Genomic DNA, 23568 nt, shown 5'->3' with positions numbered 1-23568 from the left:
CTGAAAATAATTTAATCTGACCTCTGGAAAAGGTGTGGTCGAAACTTGTTTTCACGTGATCTGGAACTATATACCCTCGGTTTTGTTTTTAATTGTTTAGGCGAATTTTTCTTTGATATTTTTCCAGTGAAAGATTGCAATCTCTAAAAAATAATACAGATCGAAATGGATAAAAGTAGGAAATCAGGGGAAATATTGGTGAAACCCTCTATTGAGAATATAGATCCCTTTAAGACCTACCAATTTCAAACACCAAAATTCTATTCATTACAAGAAAACCCTATTTTATATGGTGGTAGTAGAGACTGGATATTGAATATCAACACATTTCAAGAAAAGAGCATTAAATGCGATTTATTCGTATTGCACACTTCATTCATAATATGGTTCAACGATCTAAACAAAGGTCTCGAGTTGATTTATCAGGATATCATATTACATGCAGTTCAAGGGACTTCAAGTTTATATTTACAAATCGAATTTAATAACGAAATAAAATCGTTGTTAGAACATTTGGACATTCTAATTACAAATGAAAATGATTATGAATACAATTTTGTTGAGTTCAATTTTACAACAAGCCATGATAAACAGAAAGATAGTAGCATCAAAGAGGACCTATTTACAATAACAAATTTCGATGAAGATGTGATCAATAATCCTGTTCAAAGTGTTTATAACGCTTTGTCCAAGTGCACAGCATTTCACGGAGATCCAACAGAAGATTCTGACTGTGATTTTATGGAACAAGATGAAATAGATAACGATGTGGATATCGCTGGACCTTCATTGGATCAGTTGAAATACAGTCTCAAGAACTATGGCCAAGCAGACGATATCGACGACATTGAAGACATTGATGATATTGCTGAAATTTTTGATAACAACGATAACAATACACACCAAAACATGTTCAAATCTGCCTTGGATGTGGAAATCAACAGTGGCTGTGAAAATGCGAAAATAAGACCCAGGAACAGCGAACTGCAATTGGATAACGTCAAAAAGGCTAAAATTGTGGAAAACGGCAAGAAATAAATCAAAAGATTAAAAGACCAAAAGATTACATCAAAAGTTTACCCAATCAGAAAGAAACGCGTAATAATAAACGCGTTTTAAACACGAAACAAAGCCTCACAACGCGCAAACTCAAAAAGAACTAGATATTTCCCCATTAGGGCATGTATAAACAAAGGCTCTTAAGAATGTCGATATATTCATAGTCATATATATTTCTTTTAACATTGAAGTCTCTCCAGTTTTCGCTATTTTCTCTGTCTGTATTGTTAATTAAATAGCATATTCGTCTCTCTTTCACTATTTTTTTGCTCATACCATTGCATTGTTTATTTATTTTACTATTCTTCATTTGTATATTTCCCATTTCTCATCATGACAATCGCACAAATAACCAACAGCGACAATTTAAACCTACTTTCTCCAAGATCCTTAAGACACTTTAATTCCAAGGCTAACAATAAAAAGATAAAACTCAGAAATGTTTCATCCAAGATGATTTCCAATAGAGTCAGGTCAAGTTCAAGAAAAAGCCTTATTCACACTCCTCCTTCAACTCCCAAAAAACTCAAAAAAATTGGCAAAAACGTCAATTTGAGGCGAAAGAGAAAAAAAACACACTTGTTTGATAATGAAATATCAACTCTTGATACCATCCAAATTATAAACATATCGAGTGATGAAGATAACAGTGATAGTTATAGTGATACTGAAATTGAAAATATTACACTGGATAATTTTATACTGAAAAAATACGATGCATCAATATCTCAAGCATTAAATACTTCATTTGAAGATAAGTTTAATGAAACCATCATCTTGACTGATTCTTCCGATTCTGATTTTGCTTCTGATTTTGAAAATACTGTTAATTCATTCTTAAATGATGATCAGTTTGAAATTGAAAAAATTGTAGACACTTTATCGAAAACAGATGATGAAAACGATAACAATAATAAAAAAAGTATAATAAACCAAAATAATATTATCAAGAATTCTTTGCCTACTCTGAAAAAAGATAGTGAATTACCTGTTTTCACCTTAAAGGAATCAATCTATACAAAAGCTAAAAAGTTATTTCAGAAAAACTCTTCAATTTATACATTGAATTCAAACACCAATTTAGCTCTAATTGGTAGAGAGCATCAATTTAATCAATTGAATTTTTTCTTCTCTAGTAATATCCAAAATTTAAAATCAGATTTCTTGTATATTTATGGTCCTCCAGGTACTGGTAAAACTGCTCAAACATTAAAATTTTTGAATTATTTTGTCAACAACAATAAAATTGAAAGCTCTAACGGATTCAATTATTCTTCTAATATTCATAAAATTCAAATCAATAATCTTTTTAGAAAAATCACAATAACAAACATTAATTGTATGACAATATCAAATATTAATAAATTATTTATTAAAATTTTAAATAATTTTGATATAGATTTCACAAATCCAAAAACCTATCGCAAATATTTCAATTCTAAAAGACCAATGTTTTCGTCTCCAAAGGATTTGCTATTAAATTTATTTTCAAGTAGAAACTTTTCAGATCATAATATTTTATTATTGGATGAAATAGATTCATTGTTAAATTCAAGCTGTAATTATCATCAAAGTATATTAGATTTATTTTCAATGACCAATAATTATCAATCGAATTCAAATAAATTAATAATAATTGGAATATCTAATGATTTAAAATTTTTAGCAGAAAGAAAAAATCTTCAGCTATTAAAAAAAACTAGTTCTTCAAGTGTTAATTCTATCAAGTTCTCTCCATATGTAGAACAAGAAATATACGATATCATTAAATCTTTAATGAACAGCTTAAAAGACAGTGATAATGGTGATAATACTGTACCATTATTTAATTCATTTGCAATGAAATTGATATCCAAAAAATGTTCCAATACCGGGGACTTAAGAAGAGTGTTTGATATATGTTTTAAAGCAATTGAAAATACAGAAATACTTGTTAAAAATTCTAAAGATACTAATATAGATGAATTGACATGTTCAAATGCGCCAAAAGTTTCAATAGCAAATATCGGTAAACTATTCAATTCATGTCAAAGTGATCTGTTGAAGATTAAGTTTAGATCAATAAATCTTCAATCCAAAATATTATTATGTTGTTTACTCAATTTTGAGCGTATCAGAAAAGAACAGTCCCAGAAAGTCATTGAATCAATTGCTAATACCACTAGCAATGTTAATATAATGAATATTTTAGTAGATAGTCATCCAGATAATGGTTATCATATTGAAAATATCAATTCTACTATAAAAGACAATAAAAAATTGAATAATGAAAATGGTAGCAATAGTACTATTGAATTGATCAGTGTTGATGAATTTTATCATTTTTATAAAAAACTAATCAAAATTCAAAATCTTCAAATGGTATCATCACTAAGTAAATGTGAATTTATCGAGATTATTAGTAATATTGAAACATCGGGCTTAATACATTTATCAGATATAAATAGAAATAAAACCATGAATAATAGTTTCAAGTTTAAAAACAGAATTATAAGTTCTAATGGGATTACTACTCAAGAAATTGTGAGTTTTGTTGATGAAAATGAATTATTATTTTTAAAAAAAATATTAAATAGTAAAATATAATTTTTTCAATTAAAGAATAATTTAATTTAATTTAATTTAATTTAACCTAATTTTTAAGAATATTAAATAAATTGACTACATGAGATAAATCGACTAATTTAAATCATAATATCTTTGTACACGAGCATCCAAGTCTTCTCTATCAAGATCATACTTCTTTTGCTGGATAATGGAGTTTTTATCGGTTGAATGTCTATAATCTTCAATGATTTTTGTTGAGGAAATTGAGATACGATTATATGGGAATAGAGATAGATTTGAGTTCGGCTTTTCTGAATCTGTTTGAGATGAGTTATCATATTCAGTGAGCTTTTTTGATAAAACTGAGAAGATTCCGTCGCATAGTATAGATATACTACAAGTATCTGAACTTCTAGTTAATATTATATCTGAAAATTGTTTCGTTGGATTGATAAACTGATTCATCTCTGGTCTTGCGTAATTTAAATAGTAATCCAAAATATCTTGTAGTCTGATATCGCTTTGTTCGTTTTCGATGATATCTTCATTAATCCATCTAGTTAGTCTGGTGTCAGCATCACAGTCAATAAATATATTGAAATCTGAGAACTTTCTTAACTCAGCATCATAGAGAGCATATAATCCATGGACCAAATAAAGTAAAGGGTGATTTCTTTGCTTATAATCATCCAGTAGATCATTCTTCAATTTATCAAAGTCAAATCTGCTGGGAGCTAAGTTTTTGTTTTCAAGATTTTTCTGCAAAGTGGACCTAGTTTCCGGAGCCAATTTTTCCTTGTTGATGGAGTGCCTGAAGTCTGTGAAGCATTTAACTGTACTGTGGGAAGAATTGCCACTATCTTTGCTGTCCCTCAAGTAATCATCCATATCGACAATCTCGATCAAGTTGGTGCCATGCTTCCTGAGACTTCTGATCTTCTGGACCCTGGAGAGCAACTCCTTTCTGAGCAAGTTGCACACAGTTCGCTTGCCAGAAGCATGGCCTCCTGCCACAAGTACGATGCTGGGCTTTGTAGCTGAAGTCCTGTTCAGTGTCATTTTGTCGTTAGAAACAGCAGAAGAACTAGAAGAAGCAAACTTCGAAGGTCTCGAAAAGGCGCTGACCATTTTTTGCGATGGAAGGCTCCGTCTGGGTTCGAACCGGCGATTCAGAGCATATTTATAAGGCTATCAGAGATAGAGAAAGAAGATATACAGATATACAGAGATTACAAGAACAGAGGTTGAAACAGATGTGCTTACGCCAATGGGACTCTATTTCGGATTGCTTTGGGAAGACCCTTTACCCAGCTTTTGTTTTCCTTTTTGTCGACAATCAAGAAGCATCTTCCACTCTGGTTCATTCTACCAATTCTTCCTGTTCTGTGAATCAAATCGACTGATGTCTTGGGAAGATCATACAAAATGAGGTTTCTGATGTTGTTAAAGTTGATTCCCCTGGCTAGCACGTCTGAGGTTATCAACACTTTTAGCTTGACATACCCTGGGAATTTTTGTTTCTCATAACTGGGGTCTTTTTCATGTTTGAGAGCCTCTTGAACTTCAAAGGAATTTTTCACATCGTCGATTGTTCTTGGGGAACTGACAAATGGTGCTATCTTGGCCAAACGTTCTTCAATTGTGTTTTCACCTGTTAGTGTTGTAATATTATGGCCATAAACATTTGCTAAATCTTCTTGGATGGGTTTTATATCTTTCTTGAAATTGACAAAAACAATGCATCTTTTCTCCAAGTTTGGTTCTGTTCCATCTTTATAAATTGCGTATAAACATTGAGCTAGAGTTTTAATCTTTGAGCCATTATAGGGTGGAATGGAGCAATCAATAATCTTGAGCTGGATATTTTTAGGCAATTTATGCAAATTCTTTGTTACAATTGGTATTAGTTTACTTTTACCAAACATTTTGACTAAAGTTTTATTAAATTCCATATTAATTGTTGCACTAACAAATATCAAATCTTTTAAATTCTGTAGATATCTTAAGGAATGGTTTGTGTCATTAATCCAGGAGTGGTCCATTAAAGTATCTGCTTCATCTACCACGCAATGCTTTACATTTGTTAGTAATTGTTCGGGATGTTTTAAAGAATATATTGTTGAAATTGAATTGAATTTTATGGGTGTTGTAATCAAAATATCCAATTCATTTGTCGCTATAGATTTTTGATTTTCATTATTGTTATCAAGATCTATGTTGTTATTGTTGTTGTTGTTGTTGTTGTTGTTGTTGGGTTTAAAAAGTTCAGTAAAATCAGGAATTGGTACGTTTGAATCAAATTTAAATACAGATAACCCGATTTTATGAACATCTTTGATTTCTTGGTAAACTTGATCGACCAATTCATGAGTTGGTAATAGAATTACGGAGTTAATCTTTGGTAAGGCAGGAGTATTTGGTGATAAAGGGTTTTGAATTTTATAGTTTGATAATTTATTTAATAGGGGAATTAAATAAGCCCAGGTTTTCCCTGAACCAGTTTCAGCAGCCATTGTATAAATTCTTAGGATGTTCTCATCTTTTCTTCTTTTAAGAATGTTTTGAACACAAGAGATTTGAATTGGAGTTGGAGTTAATAATTTGTCTAAATCGGAAGATGATGAGTTATTATTCGTGTCTTGATTTGTGTCTTGATTTTTGTCTTGATGTTTATTTTTAATATCGGTGATTGAATTATCATAAATTTTCTGCATTACATAATTTCTTACATCTGGTAAGATTTTCAAAGAATTGAAATTTTTAATTTTTTCAATGGAAGAAAGATCTTTTTTGTAGTCATCTTCGTTGTTTGGTTTCAATTGAAAACTTTCTCTGATTAGATGATTGACACCATAACCATATCTTTGTTTTTTTTGGTTTTCCAATTGTTTTTTTGTTTTTTTCGTGCTTTTGGGAGATTTCAAAGATTTCAAAGGTGATTTCAGTGGTGATTTCACAGATGATTTTATCGATTGTTTTATCGATCGTTTTTTTATATTAGTATTAGCATTAGTATTAGTATTAGTATTAGCATTAATATTAGTATTGGTATTTAATTTGGATGGTTGTTTTGGTTTTGATTTTAGTAGAGACAGTTTTATATCATTTGAATTAATTTTTTTCAAATTTGAATGAATCTTTTTTGAGCGCTGTATTAGAGGAGATTGTAATTTTGAAGAATGATTTGTAAAGGATTTGATTCTCTTTTTGGGAGATAGGGTTATGAGTCTAGAAGTGAGTTTTTTATATTGAAGAGAAGAGGAATTGAAGAAGGATTTGTGTATATTGTTGATGAGAGGTTTATTCAGATGAAGTAAATAAGTATTTGAAGCCTTCAACATTTTCTTAATTTATTCTATTTTAATTTATTTTAATTTATTTTAATTTGTTTTATTTTATTTTATTTTATTTTTATGAGAAAGATAAAAATTACAATGGTATGGGAATGTAGAAATCCGAAAATAGATAGGATTTGAATGCACTGAAGTATTGAAATACTAAGTTAATAAACTTGTAAATCATTAAACTATTGAAATATATAAATATATATATTGAAATATTGAAATGTTAATTATTATAAAATTTTCAGAAATTTCAACAAAAAAAAGAACCGTGGTTCGGATTTTGACAAATCCGCGAAAGGCATGCGATAAAAGAAGAAACAAGAAAGAGATGAGCAAAGATAAGAAAACAAGAGTAGGATTGAGAGTATAGTATAGTATAAAAGAATAATATAGGACAATATAGAATAGTATTGGTAGTATAGTATGATGTTGATGATGGTGATGGGTTAACGAGTAGTATTCTTAACTTGAGCAAAGTATTTAGCCACATCAAAATCAAAGGTTGTTTCTCTGCAATCAGAACAAAAATGATGGTTGCAGACACCACATTTCATTCTTATTGGTAATTGAAGGCAATTGCAGCAGCAGCATTGCCATGGATGTTCAGCATAGGCTATTCTTGCGAAGCCCATTGTGATGAGGAGTAAGAGTAGGTGAGAGAATTGATAGCGTGTAATTATAATTGTAAATATGAATATAATTGCAAGTATAGGTATAAACAAAGGAGTACGAATAAAATGAAAGATAGTAGAAAGCCTCAAAAAAAAGAAGTGGAGTTAATTTATATCAATAAAAAATGGGTGATGATTATGAGTAATCTTTGTGAGTAATCATTTGATTTGTAACAAAAGGGTGGGAGATGGAAAATGGAAAATGGAAAAGCCATCCAAGCAAATAATAAGTAGGATATAAAGGTACGAAATGGGAGATAACTTTAAAATGCTTAAAATAATAAATAACACCTAAATAATAATAATAATGATAATAATGATAGTAATCAACAAGCAATAAAGGATGAAAATTGGCAATAGCAAATAACCACGAGAAAAGTTGAGCACAGTTCAAAACCACGAAAAGCGTCAAGTGTGGGCCCAGCCGCAGATAGGGTTTTCCTATCCTTGTACCACCTCCACTCTTCCACAGCCCACGCTGCCCAACTGCCCAGGCACAAACGGCAGCTGCCTCTGCTGCTTCTGCTGCCTGTGCTTCTTCGGCTTTCCCTGTTCAAAAGCTGCACCAACACGCATACCCTCGTAAATATCACGTGTACTCGCAGAGGACGCGTTTCTGTCGGTGTCTGCTGCCCTCGTTGGTGTTAGGCAGATGGATGCAGAAATAGGCGCTTGCTATTGTGGAGGTGTCAAAGGCTCGGCCTGTTGGAAAGCCGAGCTGTGGCTGCTTTCTGTGGCGCCTGTGAAGTTTTTGGGACAGGAGCTGCCTTTGCTGCGCGACCCCAGAGGGTGCCATGGCTTTGTGCTTTAGGTACTGTAAAAAGCGCCTTCTGCACCTGCCCTGAATCGTGTCATAACAGCAATTTGAAATCAACCCAATTCTGGCTAGTGCAAGTTAAACCACTGAGAATTCCTTCTGGAATCTGTATTTAGATTTATGATTTAGTCTCCTCCACTGACAGTACTTGTCTTGCAAGCTCTGATCGCTCTGTTATACAGACAAACCTTTGGTCCTTTGAATTGGACAATAGCACTCGTAATAATCACACCATCGCAAACCGTTTTATTATTTCCTATCGGATATCAGATTGTATCAAATCATACCAAATCATATCAACCAGATTGCAAAATAGCTTTTACCTGTCAAATGTAATGTCGCACAACATCTTTTTATCAAAAGATTGTCCTATCGGCAGGAAAGCTAATTCACAGGACAGGTTAGTTATCAAAATGACTAATCTGATTTTTCAGGTTTTTATTCCTTCATTCTAGCTTGAGCTGATTTCCCCTTTATAACAACTGAAGATTTATATCGTATACTATTCTACTTTATTCTATTAATATTAATATCAAAACAAAACAAAACAAAACAAAGCAAAATTATTGCTTGTTATTTGAGAAATATTCCATATTATCAACATAATTCCTGTCTTACTTTTTTGTTTCCTTTTCAAATTCATCTTAATCTAAACTAATTTCTTCTTCTTCCACTAACACTAAGTTTATTTAGTAAATTCAGTTTGAAAATGTCTCAAATTTGTTTATCATTTTTCAATTTAAAGTTAATTAACTATTAGCAATTCATCTATTGCACTGCTTCTTACCACTTTTCATTGGCTTTTTTGTTTTTATTCTTTTATTATTCTTTTATTATTCTTCGATTATCACTTACTTTTCTTCTATTTTTCTTTTTTATTTTGTTTTGATAAATTAATTGAAATAATTATATATTATCTGACTTGATTTTGAAATATACAAAGTGATATAGACTATAATATATATAATATATATAATAATATAAAATAATATAAAATAATATAAAATAATATATAATATATAATATATAATAATAAATAAATAAATAAATAAATAAATAAATAAATAAATAAATAAATAAATAAATAAATAAATAAATAAATAAATAAATAAATAAATAAATAAATAAATAAATAAAAAATTCCATTTTAATAGCAAAACTATGTTATATTGAAATAAGCAGCAAAATTCATTAAAAAATAATCAGGAAAGTTATAATACAATTCTATAATACGAGTTGATATTTCTAAATCTTAATCATGTCACTTTTATAATACCATCATCATCATCATCATCATCCTTCTTTTTCTTTTTGCTCTTGTTCTTTTTCTTGATTATGAATCTTTTTCTTGATTATGGATAATTATTTCTATAAATGTCATAGAAATGAGGTGTTGGATCAAAAATTCTACACTTTCCACATTTCTTATGAGAGCAAAAATTACACATCCCAAAAAAAAGATCCAATTTGTTCTCGCAGTGACAACATTGCCACTTGAATTTAACTAGCGAGGTATTGTTATAATTAACTAATGTCATTGTTGATAAAAAATAATAAAAAATAATATGCTATAGTAGAGTATGATTTAGTATAGTGTGTCTTGAAGTTGCTTTGTATTTGCTATTCAAAATCTTTTTCAAGTCTAAAATTGAGAAATTAGGTGCTATTTATGTTGATTTAATTTTCAAAATGAAAAGTTAATTTGATATATAGAAACCTTTTATTCAAGTTAATTATCTTGATATTGATCGCCAGTAATAAAGAAACCGTTAAATATAATTAAATAACTATATTTACATTTACATATAAATATATATATATATATATATATATATATATATATAAACTTCACTTATAGATAATCTTCAGTATCTTTTTAGTATCAATTCGGTATAAATTTAAACAGAGACTCATATTAAAGTTCAAAACGTTGTCTATTCTTTATATTTATCTTTCTCTTTTTCTTCAACTAAGTTAATTCAATTAAATTTGTGAATCTAATTGAATTTTTTTCAAATCTCTTGTTTCAATTTTGTTGATTATTCATCAATCTGGTAATTTTATTTGAAAAAAAAAATTCTAAAATATCAACTTAGAATTTTGATCTGAGAAGAGTATATTAACAAATTTTACTACACACTATTAGGTTACTACGATTCCAATAAACATTTTTAGGTTGTTATATTAGGTTTTAAATTATTCAAATTATTCATTTATTGAGTCAATTGAAATTATGAAACCATCAAATAATAATACAATAATTAATAAATTGCTATTTTTTGTTTAAAGGAAAATCTAAAGAATTGCCGTTTAAAAGAGAATTAATGAATTCTATCTTATTATTTTACATTATTTTATTTTATTAAAAATTGGGTTTTTATTTAGTTTGTTTTAACTCTTTTTTCATTGTCTTACTGGCTATATTCCAACGGAAAACAAAGCATACTTTTGGGAATTTCCATTTGCCAACGAATATCCTAGACTCATACAACTGAAAAGCTGCTGTTCATTCCACCTCAGCACTTCCACTAGTTACTCTGCAAACAGCAATTGTAGTTCAACAAATAGACAGTCTACCATCCAGAAAATAACATGCCAATATCACTTTTTCCTCTAATACTCTCTTTCTTTCAACTTCTCCACCACTTTCTCCAGCAATTTCCAGCTCCCCAGTTTCTATCGCCATTGGATCCATCTGTCGGGAATTTACCTGCATACGCGCCAGTCTGCATCCACAGGCTGGGGCGCATACGTTTTTTTCTTATCAGGAGCCCTTGGTATTAGGCGCACATACCTCCTTCATCCCTCCGTGAAACGGGAGCACCTCCATCGCTTGAATCCCACTTCCCTGACGTGCGAAAGCAGGAAACAAGCCAATCGGGAATGCACCTGCAACACCCGAAGCCACGCATCCTACCAGGACATGCCCGCTCCTGGGTAATCAGCAGACCGCTGTGCTATCAGGATTGTTCACTCCCAATCGGGAAATCTCTGGACCTGATTTTACTTTTTAAATTGAGTCAGCTTATTGTTTATCTCTGAATTAAATTCCAAACGAATATTTTGTGTCTGGTAATCACCAGTTCTATAACATTGTATTGCTGTATTGTTGGATAGCACTATTATTGTGTCGTCAATTCCTCTTCCCCAGACCTGGTCTGAGCAAACCTTCTCGCGAAATCGAGTAAGGCAATAATATCCTTATAAAGAAAATCCACAATTTGCTGCAAAAACACACCGGTAATTAGACACTTCTCAACCCACACATTTCTCAACTGCAGAGTCTCTGGTACTTTGGTCAGATGAAATTTCACTACAATCCTTTGCAATCCTTTGCAATCCTTTGCAATTTGTCTTGATTTTGGGTTTTATTGGTATTGGTATTGGTTTCGGATTGCAAATCAAATTTTGTTACAAATCCTTTTCTTGCCGCATACTTCCCGATTGGGCCATCTCCATCCTTCAAATTTTTTTTTTTTTCACTGAAATTTTTTTTCAATGGTAAACACTCGTTCAAAATTCGATAATTCACATAGCTAAAATGATCAGAACTGCGTATGTTTCAATGGTTTTTTTTCTACTTTGTTACTCGATTCTCAATTGCTGAATTACTTTGACTAACTTCTCTCTCTTGTCTTGATTCAGTGGTCCACCAAAAAATGCTCGCTCAAAGAGAGCCTTGAAAAATAAGGAATCAAAAATAGTTGAAAATGTTAAACTGGCTTTATTTATTCCTGGTAAAAATTCTAATAAGATCCTCCATGATGCAATGGTGGATCTAAGTGCTCTCAAAAAGCCATATATGATAAGATTCCAGAAGAAGAACAACATAAGGCCATTTGAAGAGGAATCTCAGTTGGAATTCTTCTCTGAAAAGAATGATTCCTCTCTACTTGTCTTCTCAAGTAGCAATAAGAAAAAACCAAATAACTTGACCTTTATTAGAACTTTTAATTATAAAATCTATGATATGATCGAACTACGAATCAAGAACAACTTCAAATTCTTGATGGATTTCAAAAAACAAACTTTCCAAATCGGTTTAAAACCTTTATTCATATTCAATGGGCCCATATTTGATATTCATCCTGTGTATAAACACATCAAATCTTTATTCTTGGACTTTTTCAAAGGCGAAATCACTGAGCTACAAGACGTCGCTGGCTTACAACATATCATAGCTATCTCTGCCAATGATCAAGATGATTCAGCTTCAGCTCTACCCGACGTCTATTTCAGAGTTTATAAACTAAAGACTTTTAGATCAGATCAAAAACTATCAAGAGTTGAATTGGACGAAATCGGCCCCAGATTTGATTTCACCATTGGAAGATATCGCCATCCTTCGCCTGAATTAGAGAAAGAAGCCATGAGAAAACCAAAACAAATAGAACCAAAAGTTAAGAAAAATGTTGAAACAGACCTTATCGGTGATAAAATTGGTACCATCCATGTTGGCAAACAGGATCTTTCTAATCTTCAAACAAGAAAAATGAAAGGCTTAAAAAAAAAATATGATCAAGTGGATGATGATTTTGATGACCAAGAAATAATTCCTAAAAATAAAAAAGTGAAAGCCTAATTTGGAAACTTGAATTAAAAATTTGAATTAAAAATTCAGATTAAAAATTATTCCAAAATTTTCATTATGTTATATAATTATAAGTATGCTTATATTTCTAGGCTTACTTTTACTTATATAATTCGTTTCTATATTTTCATTCACACACTAATTCATCAACAAACTTATTGATATCATTTGACTTCATCAATGCTTCACCAACAAGAAATCCATGAACTCCTTCTTCTTTATATTTAGCAGTATCTTTACCACTTGATATCCCCGATAACGCGCACAATATAGTATCTTTTGGAACGATTGAAACCAAACTTGATGTAGTATTTAAATCAACATGAAATGAATGTAAATCTCTATTATTAACTCCTATAACTTTTGACTTAAGTTTAATTGCCCTTTTCATTTCATCCAATGAACTGACTTCAACTAATGGCTCCATTTTTAATAATAACGAATAATCATACAATCTCTTTAACAATAAATCATCTAACATTTTAACAATCAATAAAACTGAGTCGGCTCCAGCCAATCTCGCTTCAAGAATTTGATATTCACTAAAGATAAACTCTTTTCTTAAAATCGCTGGTCTACTTTTACCACAATCTTTTTCATACGATACTTCCAATATATTTCTCACATTTCGGAGATCCTCGATTGACCCTTTGAACCAATGAGGTTCTGTTAGCACTGATATAGCAGCAACTCCAGTATTTGCATATTTTAAAGCCTGTGAAGCAGAATTTGCTTCCAAGTTGATTGGGCCCTTGGAAGGCGATGCTCTCTTTATCTCAGCTATTAAAGCAGACTTTGGTAGCTCAGCTTTTAATCTATCATAGAAGTTTATAACGTTAGGAGCTAAACCTAAATCATATAATTCATTTAATTGTTTGAAACTATGACCTGGAACCAACTTTTGACTTTCAACATCTTTCTTTCTTTGATCATATATTTCATTGAGAATACTCTTTCCCGTATTCTTTGTTACTTTTTTGTTATTACTAATTTTATTTTCATGAATTAACTTATTCTCTTCCCATGTTTTTCCACAGGTATTTAACATGTTTTTAATCATCAAATGACCTTCTTCAGTTAAAATCGATTCAGGATGAAATTGAACACCTTCTACAGTATATTTTTTATGTCTAACGCCCATGATTATCCCAGTTGGAGTTTGTGCAGTGATTTCTAATTCATCAGGTAAAGTTTGAACAGTTCCAGCTAATGAATGGTATCTTGTGACTGCGATATTTTGTGGGATACTGGTAAACAAACCTTTTCCATCATGGGTTATAAGAGTGGTTTTTCCATGAACGATTTCACCAGCATATTCAACAGAGCCTCCAAACACTTCGAAAATACATTGCTGACCCATACAAACACCAAATACAGGAATTTTGCCTGTAAAATGTTTAATAACATCCCTTGAAATGCCGGAATCAGTCTTTGGGTGACCAGGACCAGGAGAGATCAATATGATATCAGGATCTATGTTTTCAATCTCGTTTAAGGTGATCTGATCATTACGATAAACTTCAACCTGTGCACCTTCTTGACAAATGTACTGGTAGAGATTCCTTTAGGCAGACAAAATGGGTTAGTCTAACAGAAACATTCACATGATTGATAAGACTTGCTGGAGGAGTACATACCAGGTAAAGGAGTCATAGTTATCAATTAAAACAACGTGCATCTTTGATCAATTTTCCTGTAAATAGTTTGACTTTGCAATCAAATTTAATCAGTTTATATGTTATTTCACATTTCCAAAAAAGAATTACTCATTCTGTGAAATATCCGCCGGAAGACTGTGGATTTCCGTGCACGGACCACCACGGTTATTTTTACAAAATGTTGATTTTGCTGATTTTGCTGATTTTGCTGCCGATTTAAAGAGATTCGTGTTGATATGGAGACAGAACTAAAAAATATTACAGCAGTAATCAGTTGCACTTCAAAAATACTGCAACAACCAACAGGAAATACTGATCAACAGAAAGAAATCAGATACAAAAATAACTAAATAAGTACATAAGCTGTTTTGTTCTACAAATTTATTTATTTATAAAATAAAGTAAGACCAGTGGGCTAAAAATCGGTTTTTATGTCAACTAGAGAGATTGTAAAGTTTTCCTTGATTCTTTGCATCCATTCTCCTTCATAGTCAAAATATTTCCAATCCTTGGTCTTTTTCAATTTTTCTTCAAGATTTTTAGTGCTATTTGTTGAATCACTTTTCAATATACTATTAGCTGAAACATTATTTACAGTGTCTTCGTCTTCAATGACATGAAACCATTGCATTAGTTTTGAATGATAGATCCATTTTCTTTCACACAACTCCTTTGCAGCCAACAACTGAATATATGATCCCTTTTTATTATTTTGTAAAGTAGATATATAAGAATCTTCAACTTCGTTTATTTCATTTTCCATAAATGGATTTTCTGGATTTGGTTTATAGTAATAAATACTTGTGATATCATCCCCATAATAAAAAAAATAAAATAGCGTTTCAACTTCCATTCTTTTTATAATCACATCTGGTATATTATTAAACAAATCAGTCACTGGTTCCACCGGATAATATAAAGAAGTTGGATTTTTGTTACTAGGAGTATATGGTAAGGGTTTATTTGCATCTAATGAATCAGGGCAGTTTAATAGCGAGTTTTGCAAATAACTGTTAATTTCGCTCAATGGTGGAGGGTTCGTTAATCTTTTCTGAGCCGATTCATAAAATGGTAATAGGTCTTGTAATCCAGGCATTAATGTTAAAATTGGATCTGGGGAGTTTTCTGTAGATGAGACTGATATGGCTGTATCTTTTTCCAAAATTACGGGAGTTTTCTTATGAATTATGGGACTGTCTATGGCTGTATTACTTCTAGATAAAACTTGATTCATAGGTATTTTTGTTATCTTAGGAGTGTTAATTCTCGTGGATGTCTGAGAGCTAAGTTTGGTAGCTAAATTTTCATGTACAGAAACAGTTGGTGAGTTTTTAATTAAATTATAAACATTGCTATTATTCTCATCATTTATATTCAAATTACTGATACCATTAGAGATGGAGTTTGTAGTTATGTTACTATCTTTTGGACTGTTATTATTATTCAGAAAGTTTGATAAACTATTGCTGTTATTGATATTGCTAGCACTTGCCACAGCTGAGGAATACTTTAAATCAAACACTCGCTGTGGAACAGGGGCAGGCTTGAGATTTAAAACCTGAGGAAAGGATTTTGGAGTACTAACATGAGGGCTTGAAACGGCAGAAGCGGATAATCTCTTGACAGAGTTTGTGTTTGAAATTTGGTTTGTGATATTTGAAGAATCAGAATTGTTATTGATTGCTAATGGTTGATTCTCATTAGCTTCTGGTGTCTTCCGAGAATTGTCAGAAGAATTGGAATTAGAATTGGAATTAGAATTAGAATTGAAATTGGAATTGGAATTGGAATTGAAATTATTATCACCATTGGAAATACTATTTGAGGGAGTTGAAGAAGAGTTACTAACATTGATATTATTGTTTGGTAATGGAGTATTTAAAACAGAGGAATGATTACTAGCACCCACAGAATCCTTCCTAGAAATGCTGTCGGGTATACCTTCAGGAACAGGAGTATTGTTAGATGTGAGATCGTCTTTAGCAGAAATAATTGAAGCAGAAGAGTTTGGAGGCAAATTAGGAAAGTCACCTACAGTGCCAAAGACTTCTTCAACGTCATCTAGATCAAGTTCATCATATAAAGAGTCATCTTCCCTGAACTCAGGATCCTGATTACTGTCAACATAATAACTTATATCATCTTTTATATTGTTGATATCATCGGGTTCCAAATTACCATTTTCCAAGTATCTTAAAATGGTTTCAAGTTTTGATTGGTGCCAACGATTTCTTGAAATAAATTCGTTGTATTCGTCAATTTGATCTTGTTTTGAATGGTCAGATCTTCTATTTTTTTTAATCGTGCCCTGAATCTGCACTATTTTGGCTTCATGATTTTCATTTTGTCTTTCTAATTCATCAATCATTGATTGTATAAATATGGATGATTCATTTTTTTCCTTCTCTCTTGGATCAATTTTTTGCATGTTAAGACCTTCTTTAGAAAACGCTTTTGTCTTCATGTCTCGTTCCACAACTTTAAATCTCTCCATTTCTTTTTCAATTTTTCTTCTATAGTCAGTTAAAAAAGATTTGTCCTTAACATCATTACCATTTAGCCAATTTTTAATTTGTTCTCGATGTCTTTGTAATTTTTTGATTTCCTTCTTTAAATCTAATTCCAATTTTTCCTTTTGAGACTGGTTTTCACAGCCAGTCACTTTGTCATATAATAAGTCAAACGATGCTAAACCCTGGTTCACCTGCTTGACAACACGATCTATTTCTTGCTGCAATTTTCTGGCTGCCATCATTTTTAGTAGTAATATAATATAGTAAACAATCCAAATGGATACAACGATAACAAATTTCTTGGTTGATGCTCAAAAGTGTGATTTACCTTTCAGAACCAAAAATAGGGCGACAATTACCCGGAGGCCATGCAGTATTAAACACTAACACGAGTTCGATTTCTGCGGAAGGCGCTTTTTATTTGCTTTTATTTGAATTTTTTCTGTTTTGTTTCGGATTATTTCGAAGCGCTTCGATTAGTTGCGTTTGTGTTTCGGCACGATTCGTCGTGCTGCGGTTCACTGTTTTGCCGTGATACGGTTTAGCGTTTCGACCAAAGATGCTTACGGCTACGTGTGTCGTAATTGTGTTTCGAGTGCAGTGACACCTTTTTTCGGAATTTCTCCAGCTTTTGCATTATTTTTAGATGACTTGAATCGACTTATATCTGGTTCTATTTAGCTCCAATTTAAATTACACTGAGCTTCTGCTATACTTTATTATATCTTGTTGTTTTTATTGATTATACTTGTCTTCTTGGTCTGGAAATTCACTACTTTGCTTTCATGAAACACTCGGCTTCAACCTTTTCAAGTGTGATAAATCTTCTAAACACTATTGTTGGTAGTGGTCTATTGGCCATGCCATTTGCTATAAAGCAAAATGGTATATTATTGGGTGTGTTGATAATATTGTTTTCTGCATTCACTGCTTCCTTTGGGCTCTATTTACAAGGCAAATGTTCCTTGATTTGTTTTGATAATGGCCATAACACTTCCTCTTTTTTCACGTTGTCTCAATTCACATATCCTTCATTGTCCATTTTTTTTGATCTCGCTATAGCTGTCAAATGTTTAGGTGTTGGAACGAGTTATCTTATTATAATTGGTGATTTAATGCCCAAAATTTCTCAGGATTTGCTAACCGAACAATTCTTGGACACATATCCCTTTTTGGTGGACAGAAAATTTTGGATATCGGTTTTCATGATAGCTATCATTATTCCTTTGTCGTTTTTAAGAAGTTTGGATTCTCTCAAGTATTCTTCAATGGTTGCTTTATTGTCTATAGCATACTTGGCTATACTAGTTTTACTTCATTTTTTTAGAAATGATTTGGATGGTAGCTTGAAAGGCGACATATCAATCATTAAACCAAAGGGTTTCACTTCGACTTTATCAAGTTTTCCAATTGTTGTGTTTGCCTATACATGTCATCAAAACATGTTTTCAATCATAAACGAATTACCCTCAAAGAAAATGTCCATAATTACAAGAATAATAGCAATCTCAATTGGTATTGCAATGCTGTTATACATTTCTGTGGGTTTAACTGGTTACTTAACATTTGGCGATTTAGTTTCTGGTAATATCATAGTGATGTATCCCAAATCAATTTCAACAACGTTTGGAAGATTTGCAATTGTTATTCTAGTCATGTTATCTTATCCATTACAATGTCATCCATGCAGAATGTCAACTAATCATATCTTACATTATATTCAAACAAGAAAAATTGAATATAATTCCTTAACAAGATCAACTTCTTTTGCTTCTTCAGTTTTCAGCAAATTTAATCAAAAATTCAGAACATACTCAACGTTTTCATTTAATGGGAATAACACCAACAATAACACTGGCACCGCTAATAATATTCCTGGAAGCTTGGCCACTTATAGGGAGACATTGTTGTCTCAAAGACACCAACCTTTTTATAATCCAATGAATGAATCTGCTGTATCTGACGATGCTTCATCTCAATTCACCGATAATTCATCTGGTATATTTATTCGTGCTGGTTCTCATTCTCATCTGATTTATAATAATTTTACAGCAAATTATAATAGCATAAATCCAAGTGGAAATGGAAATGATAACGATACTGCTAGTAATATTGCTGCTCCCTCAATCCACAGTTTAAACCCTCCACAAAATAATGTTACTATTAGTTTGCCAACAAGAAAATTTGTTATTATAACCACCTCAATTTTAATTGTTTCATTTATAATTTCCATATCTGTTACATCATTAGAAAAAGTCCTAGCATTTGTTGGTTCAACTGGCTCAACAACAATTTCCTTTATATTGCCTGGAATTTTCGGCTTTAAATTAATTGGAAATAAACAATTTTTGAATACAACAGACAACGATATCAATCAAAATATTATAATTAATGATAAGCAATCTAAAAAAGATCAAATAATTAAATATGCTGCATTATTTTTATCCATTTGGGGTATAATTGTGATGATAGTTTGTCTAACATCTTTGATATTCTTAAAAAAATAAACTATGTAGTGTTTATATATACAATGCATTAAATTTAAAATTTAATATAAGAGTTCTTCCTTATTTTTACTGTGCTATTTTTTTTTTATATATAAAATGTTTCAATGAAATATACTATAATAGAACTAAAACAATGCGAATCACAATAATTCATTTCTGAAACAAAAACACAAAAAATACAAAAACAAAAAAAATGAATTTTAAAATGATATTATAATAAAGATCAATTGACCTTTAAATATAAGGTAATAATATTAATTTTAATAATAATAGTAATAATAAAAATTGTAAAAACCAGAAAATACACACAAAATAAAAAAAAAGGGGAAAAAGGAAAAGAAAATTAGAAAGAAAATTAAAAAAGTTTGTTTGCACCAACAGTAAAAAAGGGAATATTTTAACAAAAGAGTTCAAAAAAAATCATGAAAACTTTAAAACAAACAAAGATTTTAAAAAAACAAAGCAACAAAAAAAAAGAAATAAATAAACTGAATAACAAAATATAACAAAACAAAACTACTTATAACTGAAGAATTTAATAATTTAATTTTTTATTTTTTATTTTTTTATTGCTTCTTTTACAAAACACTTTAATTAAAAAATTTATAAAAGTTAACAAAAATTAACAAAAAGATATATGAGATAATTGAATATGCTGAGTATTGTGAAATAATAATCAAGGAATATTTTAAAAATTATTAACTAAAAGATTGGATTGAGTAAATTAGATTACTAAATTGCTAATTGAAACTTAGGAAGATAAAACCATAAGCTTAGGGAAAGAGGAAAAACTTTATTTTTTTTTCTTATTTTATTTTATTTTACTTTTCATTAAATCCATTAATTTCTAGTTCTATCTCTATACAATTCATTATCACTATCATAACCGTAGGTTGTATTTCCTATAGAAGAATTATTTCTATTATGATTTGAAATGTGAAAATTATTATTATTATTGTTGTTAGCGATAATGTTATTTATATTATTACTGACATTATTGTTCATTATGGGAATAGTCGAGTGATCCATAGTTTTATGACTTATATTTGTATTCGAGTAAGATTTTGATATCTTTATTGATTTACTTGAGCTTGAGATACTGGCATTATCTGGGTTCATGATTCTTAGGCCGCCAGGAGCTACTAAAGAATCGATATCTGAACCATCATAGTAATCATGAGAGGTATTGTGAATGTTATTATTGTTTGTATTGCTTGTATTGCTTGTATTGTGGTTATTAGGCTCTATATTATTGTGATAGGTATCATTTATAGAATGTAAAGGAGGAGCCGGGCCTAATATTGGAGGGTGAGGCGCTGGAGGAATGATATTGTTTAAATTATTTTGATTATTAGTCAGACCATTATAGTTATTGTTATTGCTGTAGTTATTAAAATCAGGATTGAAGGACATGATGTTTGGGTTGTAAGTTTGAATGATTGGAGAAGTTGGTTCGTCAGCAAAGTTGTTGATGTTAGACTTTTCATCTAAATCATTTATATTGTTTAGTATGAAGTTTGGGTTTTCAAAGTCGAAGGAATCGTTATTTGTAACATTGGTTGCATTTGTTCCAGAAGACAAGTTATTTCTTGGATGTTCGTAATTTAGATCTCTATTTAGTGGAGAGAGACCCAAGCCTATAGCAGTTTTATTAGTACCAGTTGTGTTGTTTCTAGTGAAGGAGGCACCAGCACCAACACCAGCAGCAATGCTAGTGTTGGCACTTTGGTTTGTATTTATAAGATGAGGAGTGTTTGTATTTGAGGATTTTAGATTGTCGTTGTTCAAGCCAGTTGAGCCGATTACTGGGGCGTTTATATTGTCGTCAAAGTCATTATCGCCTATTCCACCGAATTTATCAATGCCATTGGGAGGAGTGAAGGAGTTTGGGAAAGTGTTTTTGTTGTTTGTGTTGGCATTTGCAACGACAGCAGCAGCAATGGCAGCATTTGAGTTTTTCTCCAAGTCTTTTGCTTTCTTTCGTTGTCTCCAGATGAGGAAGAGGATGGCGAGGATAATGAGGATACCTGAGATTACACCAGTGATTACGCCAGCAAGTGCGCCAGTGGATAGGTTTGAGGTTGTTGGATTTGAAGAGGTTGGGACAGTTCTGGTTTCAGTGGCTAGAGCAGTGTCTGAGTAGGTTAGGGTGATGACGACGTTTTCGATGGGTCTTGTTGTTACAATGATGACAGCAGAAGTTATAGTGACACCATTTTGAATGTTGATGTTCAAGGAAGTGGTTGTCAAGATTGATTCGGAGAGGTCGTCGTCAGTATCAGAATCAGAATCAGAATCAGAGGCGGTATCTTGGTTGAGATCAGAGGATGTATTTGATAAATCGGTTGTAGGGGAATCTTGAGTGGCAGTTGTTCTGGTTGTTCTGGTTGAAGTTGAGGTTGTAGAGACCGAAGAGGAGGTTGTTGGGATTGCAGCAGGTCTTATGATGGAGGTTGTTGAAGTGGAAGAAGAGGTTGAGGTTGAGGTTGAGGTTGTAGTGTCTTCATCGTTGTTATCATCAGAGTAATCGTAATTATCGTTTAGATAGACCGAGAAATAATTTGATGAGCCACCACAGGTGTCATCAGGATAACCATCGCAGGAAGTAGTACAGAAGGAATCAGAAACCTTTGAGGAAGATGGGTCGTTGTCTGAGCAGTAGCACCTATTACCATCAATTAAACCAAAGAAATTTGAGTCATCGCAGGAGGATTCGCAATAACCAGAACTTTGAAAGGTGTACTGGTTTTTGAAAGTAAAAGATACAGAAGAAGTTGAGTAGCAGCCAAGGTAAGCGTAAGATGCAATTGATAAATGGAAGAAATTAGTAAAGAATAAAAAATAGAGGGAAATGGATGTGGAGGATATGGGCATTTATAGACTGAGAAAGGAGAGGAGTTTGCCAAAAAAAAAAGGAATGAATATGAAAATATCAGGACAGTAAAAGCAATAAGCCTTGATATGATGATATGATGTGATGTAATAAGATGTGTTTGATATGAATTAGCAGGATATCTTTTGATATCTTTTGATATCTCTTGATATCTCTTGATATCGCTTTAATATAGTTTGATTTAGCTTGATATAAATTGGTGTGAGACAATAAAAACAAATAAGTTGAATCAAGACAAGATTTCGAAGTGGGTGATGGATATATCGATTATGAGGTGGAACAAAAGACAAAAAGACAAAAAGAAGAAAAAAGATAAAAAGAATAAACACAACAACAAATAGTGAAAGATAGTGCAGACAAAAACAATAAATGAAGTGAAGAAGATGGATAAAACAGTAGGATAATGAAATAGAATCGACACTCAAGCAGATAATTGAAATGAACAGAACAGGCAGTTGAAGCGAGAGACTGGAGGACACTGGAAGAAGGCTGCTACAACCGGAGACTGGAAGCACTGGAAGCTAAAGAAGGAAGCTGAAGACGCTGAGGAAGCTGAAGCACATCCACCAAAAGCAGCAGAAGCAGCAGAAGCAGCACAAGAAAAACATACCACCTAAAAATAGCCACCGCACAGGACCAAATGCAACGGGCCGCCACCCGCGGGATTGTGCAGGAACAGGCAGACGAAGACTCAGACTCATGCAGGGTGAGGTTGAAACCATGCCAGTGGTCCACCTCACAAGACATGTTCAAACTGCTGGCTGGCCGGAATTCCTGAGGTACTGAATTCCAATTTCACAGTCTTGTTACTCTTAGCTACAGGCATCCTTTTCTTTTCTCAGGTCTTGTCTTTCTTGTTATTTTCTACAGAATTTGAGGAATCGAGTGTTACGCTGCTGTATATCTTGAATTAGATATTTGATTTTTTAGTATAAATGTATATATTACTGGTGCTCCTATCACGGGTA

General features: G+C 31.8%; 10 protein-coding genes across 10 annotated transcripts; 4 read left to right on the top strand and 6 right to left on the bottom strand.

The window, feature by feature from the left end:
* Positions 1 to 165: 165 nt before the first annotated feature.
* On the top strand, positions 166 to 1038 carry LOT5 (Lot5p; the record flags this gene model as incomplete). Its single annotated transcript, XM_020191720.1, has 1 exon — positions 166 to 1038. The coding sequence occupies one exon, from the start codon at positions 166 to 168 to the stop codon at positions 1036 to 1038; it is 873 nt and encodes a 290-aa protein (XP_020047671.1).
* Positions 1039 to 1392: 354 nt separating this feature from the next.
* On the top strand, positions 1393 to 3645 carry ASCRUDRAFT_69868 (uncharacterized protein; the record flags this gene model as incomplete). The annotated part of the gene is made up of 1 exon (XM_020191719.1): positions 1393 to 3645. The coding sequence occupies one exon, from the start codon at positions 1393 to 1395 to the stop codon at positions 3643 to 3645; it is 2253 nt and encodes a 750-aa protein (XP_020047670.1).
* Positions 3646 to 3738: 93 nt separating this feature from the next.
* On the bottom strand, positions 3739 to 4665 carry DAS2 (putative uridine kinase DAS2; the record flags this gene model as incomplete). Its single annotated transcript, XM_020190461.1, has 1 exon — positions 3739 to 4665. One exon carries the CDS (start codon positions 4663 to 4665, stop codon positions 3739 to 3741), a length of 927 nt encoding a protein of 308 aa, XP_020047669.1.
* Positions 4666 to 4735: 70 nt separating this feature from the next.
* On the bottom strand, positions 4736 to 7039 carry MRH4 (ATP-dependent RNA helicase). Its single transcript, XM_020193043.1, has one exon. It carries the CDS (start codon positions 6945 to 6947, stop codon positions 4866 to 4868), a length of 2082 nt encoding a protein of 693 aa, XP_020047668.1. The 5' UTR covers positions 6948 to 7039; the 3' UTR covers positions 4736 to 4865.
* Positions 7040 to 7217: 178 nt separating this feature from the next.
* On the bottom strand, positions 7218 to 8047 carry ASCRUDRAFT_75383 (uncharacterized protein). Its single transcript, XM_020193042.1, has one exon. The coding sequence runs from the start codon at positions 7580 to 7582 to the stop codon at positions 7397 to 7399; it is 186 nt and encodes a 61-aa protein (XP_020047667.1). The 5' UTR covers positions 7583 to 8047; the 3' UTR covers positions 7218 to 7396.
* Positions 8048 to 11601: 3554 nt separating this feature from the next.
* RPF2 (rRNA-binding ribosome biosynthesis protein RPF2) lies at positions 11602 to 13088 on the top strand. The gene is made up of 2 exons (XM_020189177.1): positions 11602 to 11993; positions 12084 to 13088. Exons 1-2 carry the CDS (start codon positions 11980 to 11982, stop codon positions 13018 to 13020), a joined length of 951 nt encoding a protein of 316 aa, XP_020047666.1. The 5' UTR covers positions 11602 to 11979; the 3' UTR covers positions 13021 to 13088.
* A 25-nt stretch (positions 13089 to 13113) lies between these two features.
* TRP3 (bifunctional anthranilate synthase/indole-3-glycerol-phosphate synthase) lies at positions 13114 to 14748 on the bottom strand. The gene is made up of 2 exons (XM_020193041.1): positions 14667 to 14748; positions 13114 to 14591 (listed from the first exon to the last, which is right to left on the bottom strand). The coding sequence occupies exons 1-2, from the start codon at positions 14705 to 14707 to the stop codon at positions 13157 to 13159; spliced, it is 1476 nt and encodes a 491-aa protein (XP_020047665.1). The 5' UTR covers positions 14708 to 14748; the 3' UTR covers positions 13114 to 13156.
* Positions 14749 to 15102: 354 nt separating this feature from the next.
* ASCRUDRAFT_33971 (CNOT2/3/5 family protein) lies at positions 15103 to 17439 on the bottom strand (the record flags this gene model as incomplete). The annotated part of the gene is made up of 4 exons (XM_020190479.1): positions 15103 to 15422; positions 15489 to 15824; positions 16176 to 16664; positions 16719 to 17439. 4 exons carry the CDS (start codon positions 17437 to 17439, stop codon positions 15103 to 15105), a joined length of 1866 nt encoding a protein of 621 aa, XP_020047664.1.
* Positions 17440 to 17869: 430 nt separating this feature from the next.
* ASCRUDRAFT_75379 (uncharacterized protein) lies at positions 17870 to 19798 on the top strand. The gene has a single exon (XM_020193040.1). It carries the CDS (start codon positions 18316 to 18318, stop codon positions 19705 to 19707), a length of 1392 nt encoding a protein of 463 aa, XP_020047663.1. The 5' UTR covers positions 17870 to 18315; the 3' UTR covers positions 19708 to 19798.
* A 749-nt stretch (positions 19799 to 20547) lies between these two features.
* On the bottom strand, positions 20548 to 22581 carry ASCRUDRAFT_7600 (uncharacterized protein; the record flags this gene model as incomplete). The annotated part of the gene is made up of 1 exon (XM_020193301.1): positions 20548 to 22581. One exon carries the CDS (start codon positions 22579 to 22581, stop codon positions 20548 to 20550), a length of 2034 nt encoding a protein of 677 aa, XP_020047662.1.
* Positions 22582 to 23568: the final 987 nt, after the last annotated feature.

Source organism: Ascoidea rubescens (genome assembly GCF_001661345.1).
Source record: "Ascoidea rubescens DSM 1968 unplaced genomic scaffold ASCRUscaffold_5, whole genome shotgun sequence".
In the NCBI taxonomy this organism is placed as follows: domain Eukaryota; kingdom Fungi; phylum Ascomycota; class Saccharomycetes; order Ascoideales; family Ascoideaceae; genus Ascoidea; species Ascoidea rubescens.
The sequence above is the reverse complement of the archived record's forward strand: the minus strand, read 5'-3'. Positions and strand labels throughout refer to the sequence as shown.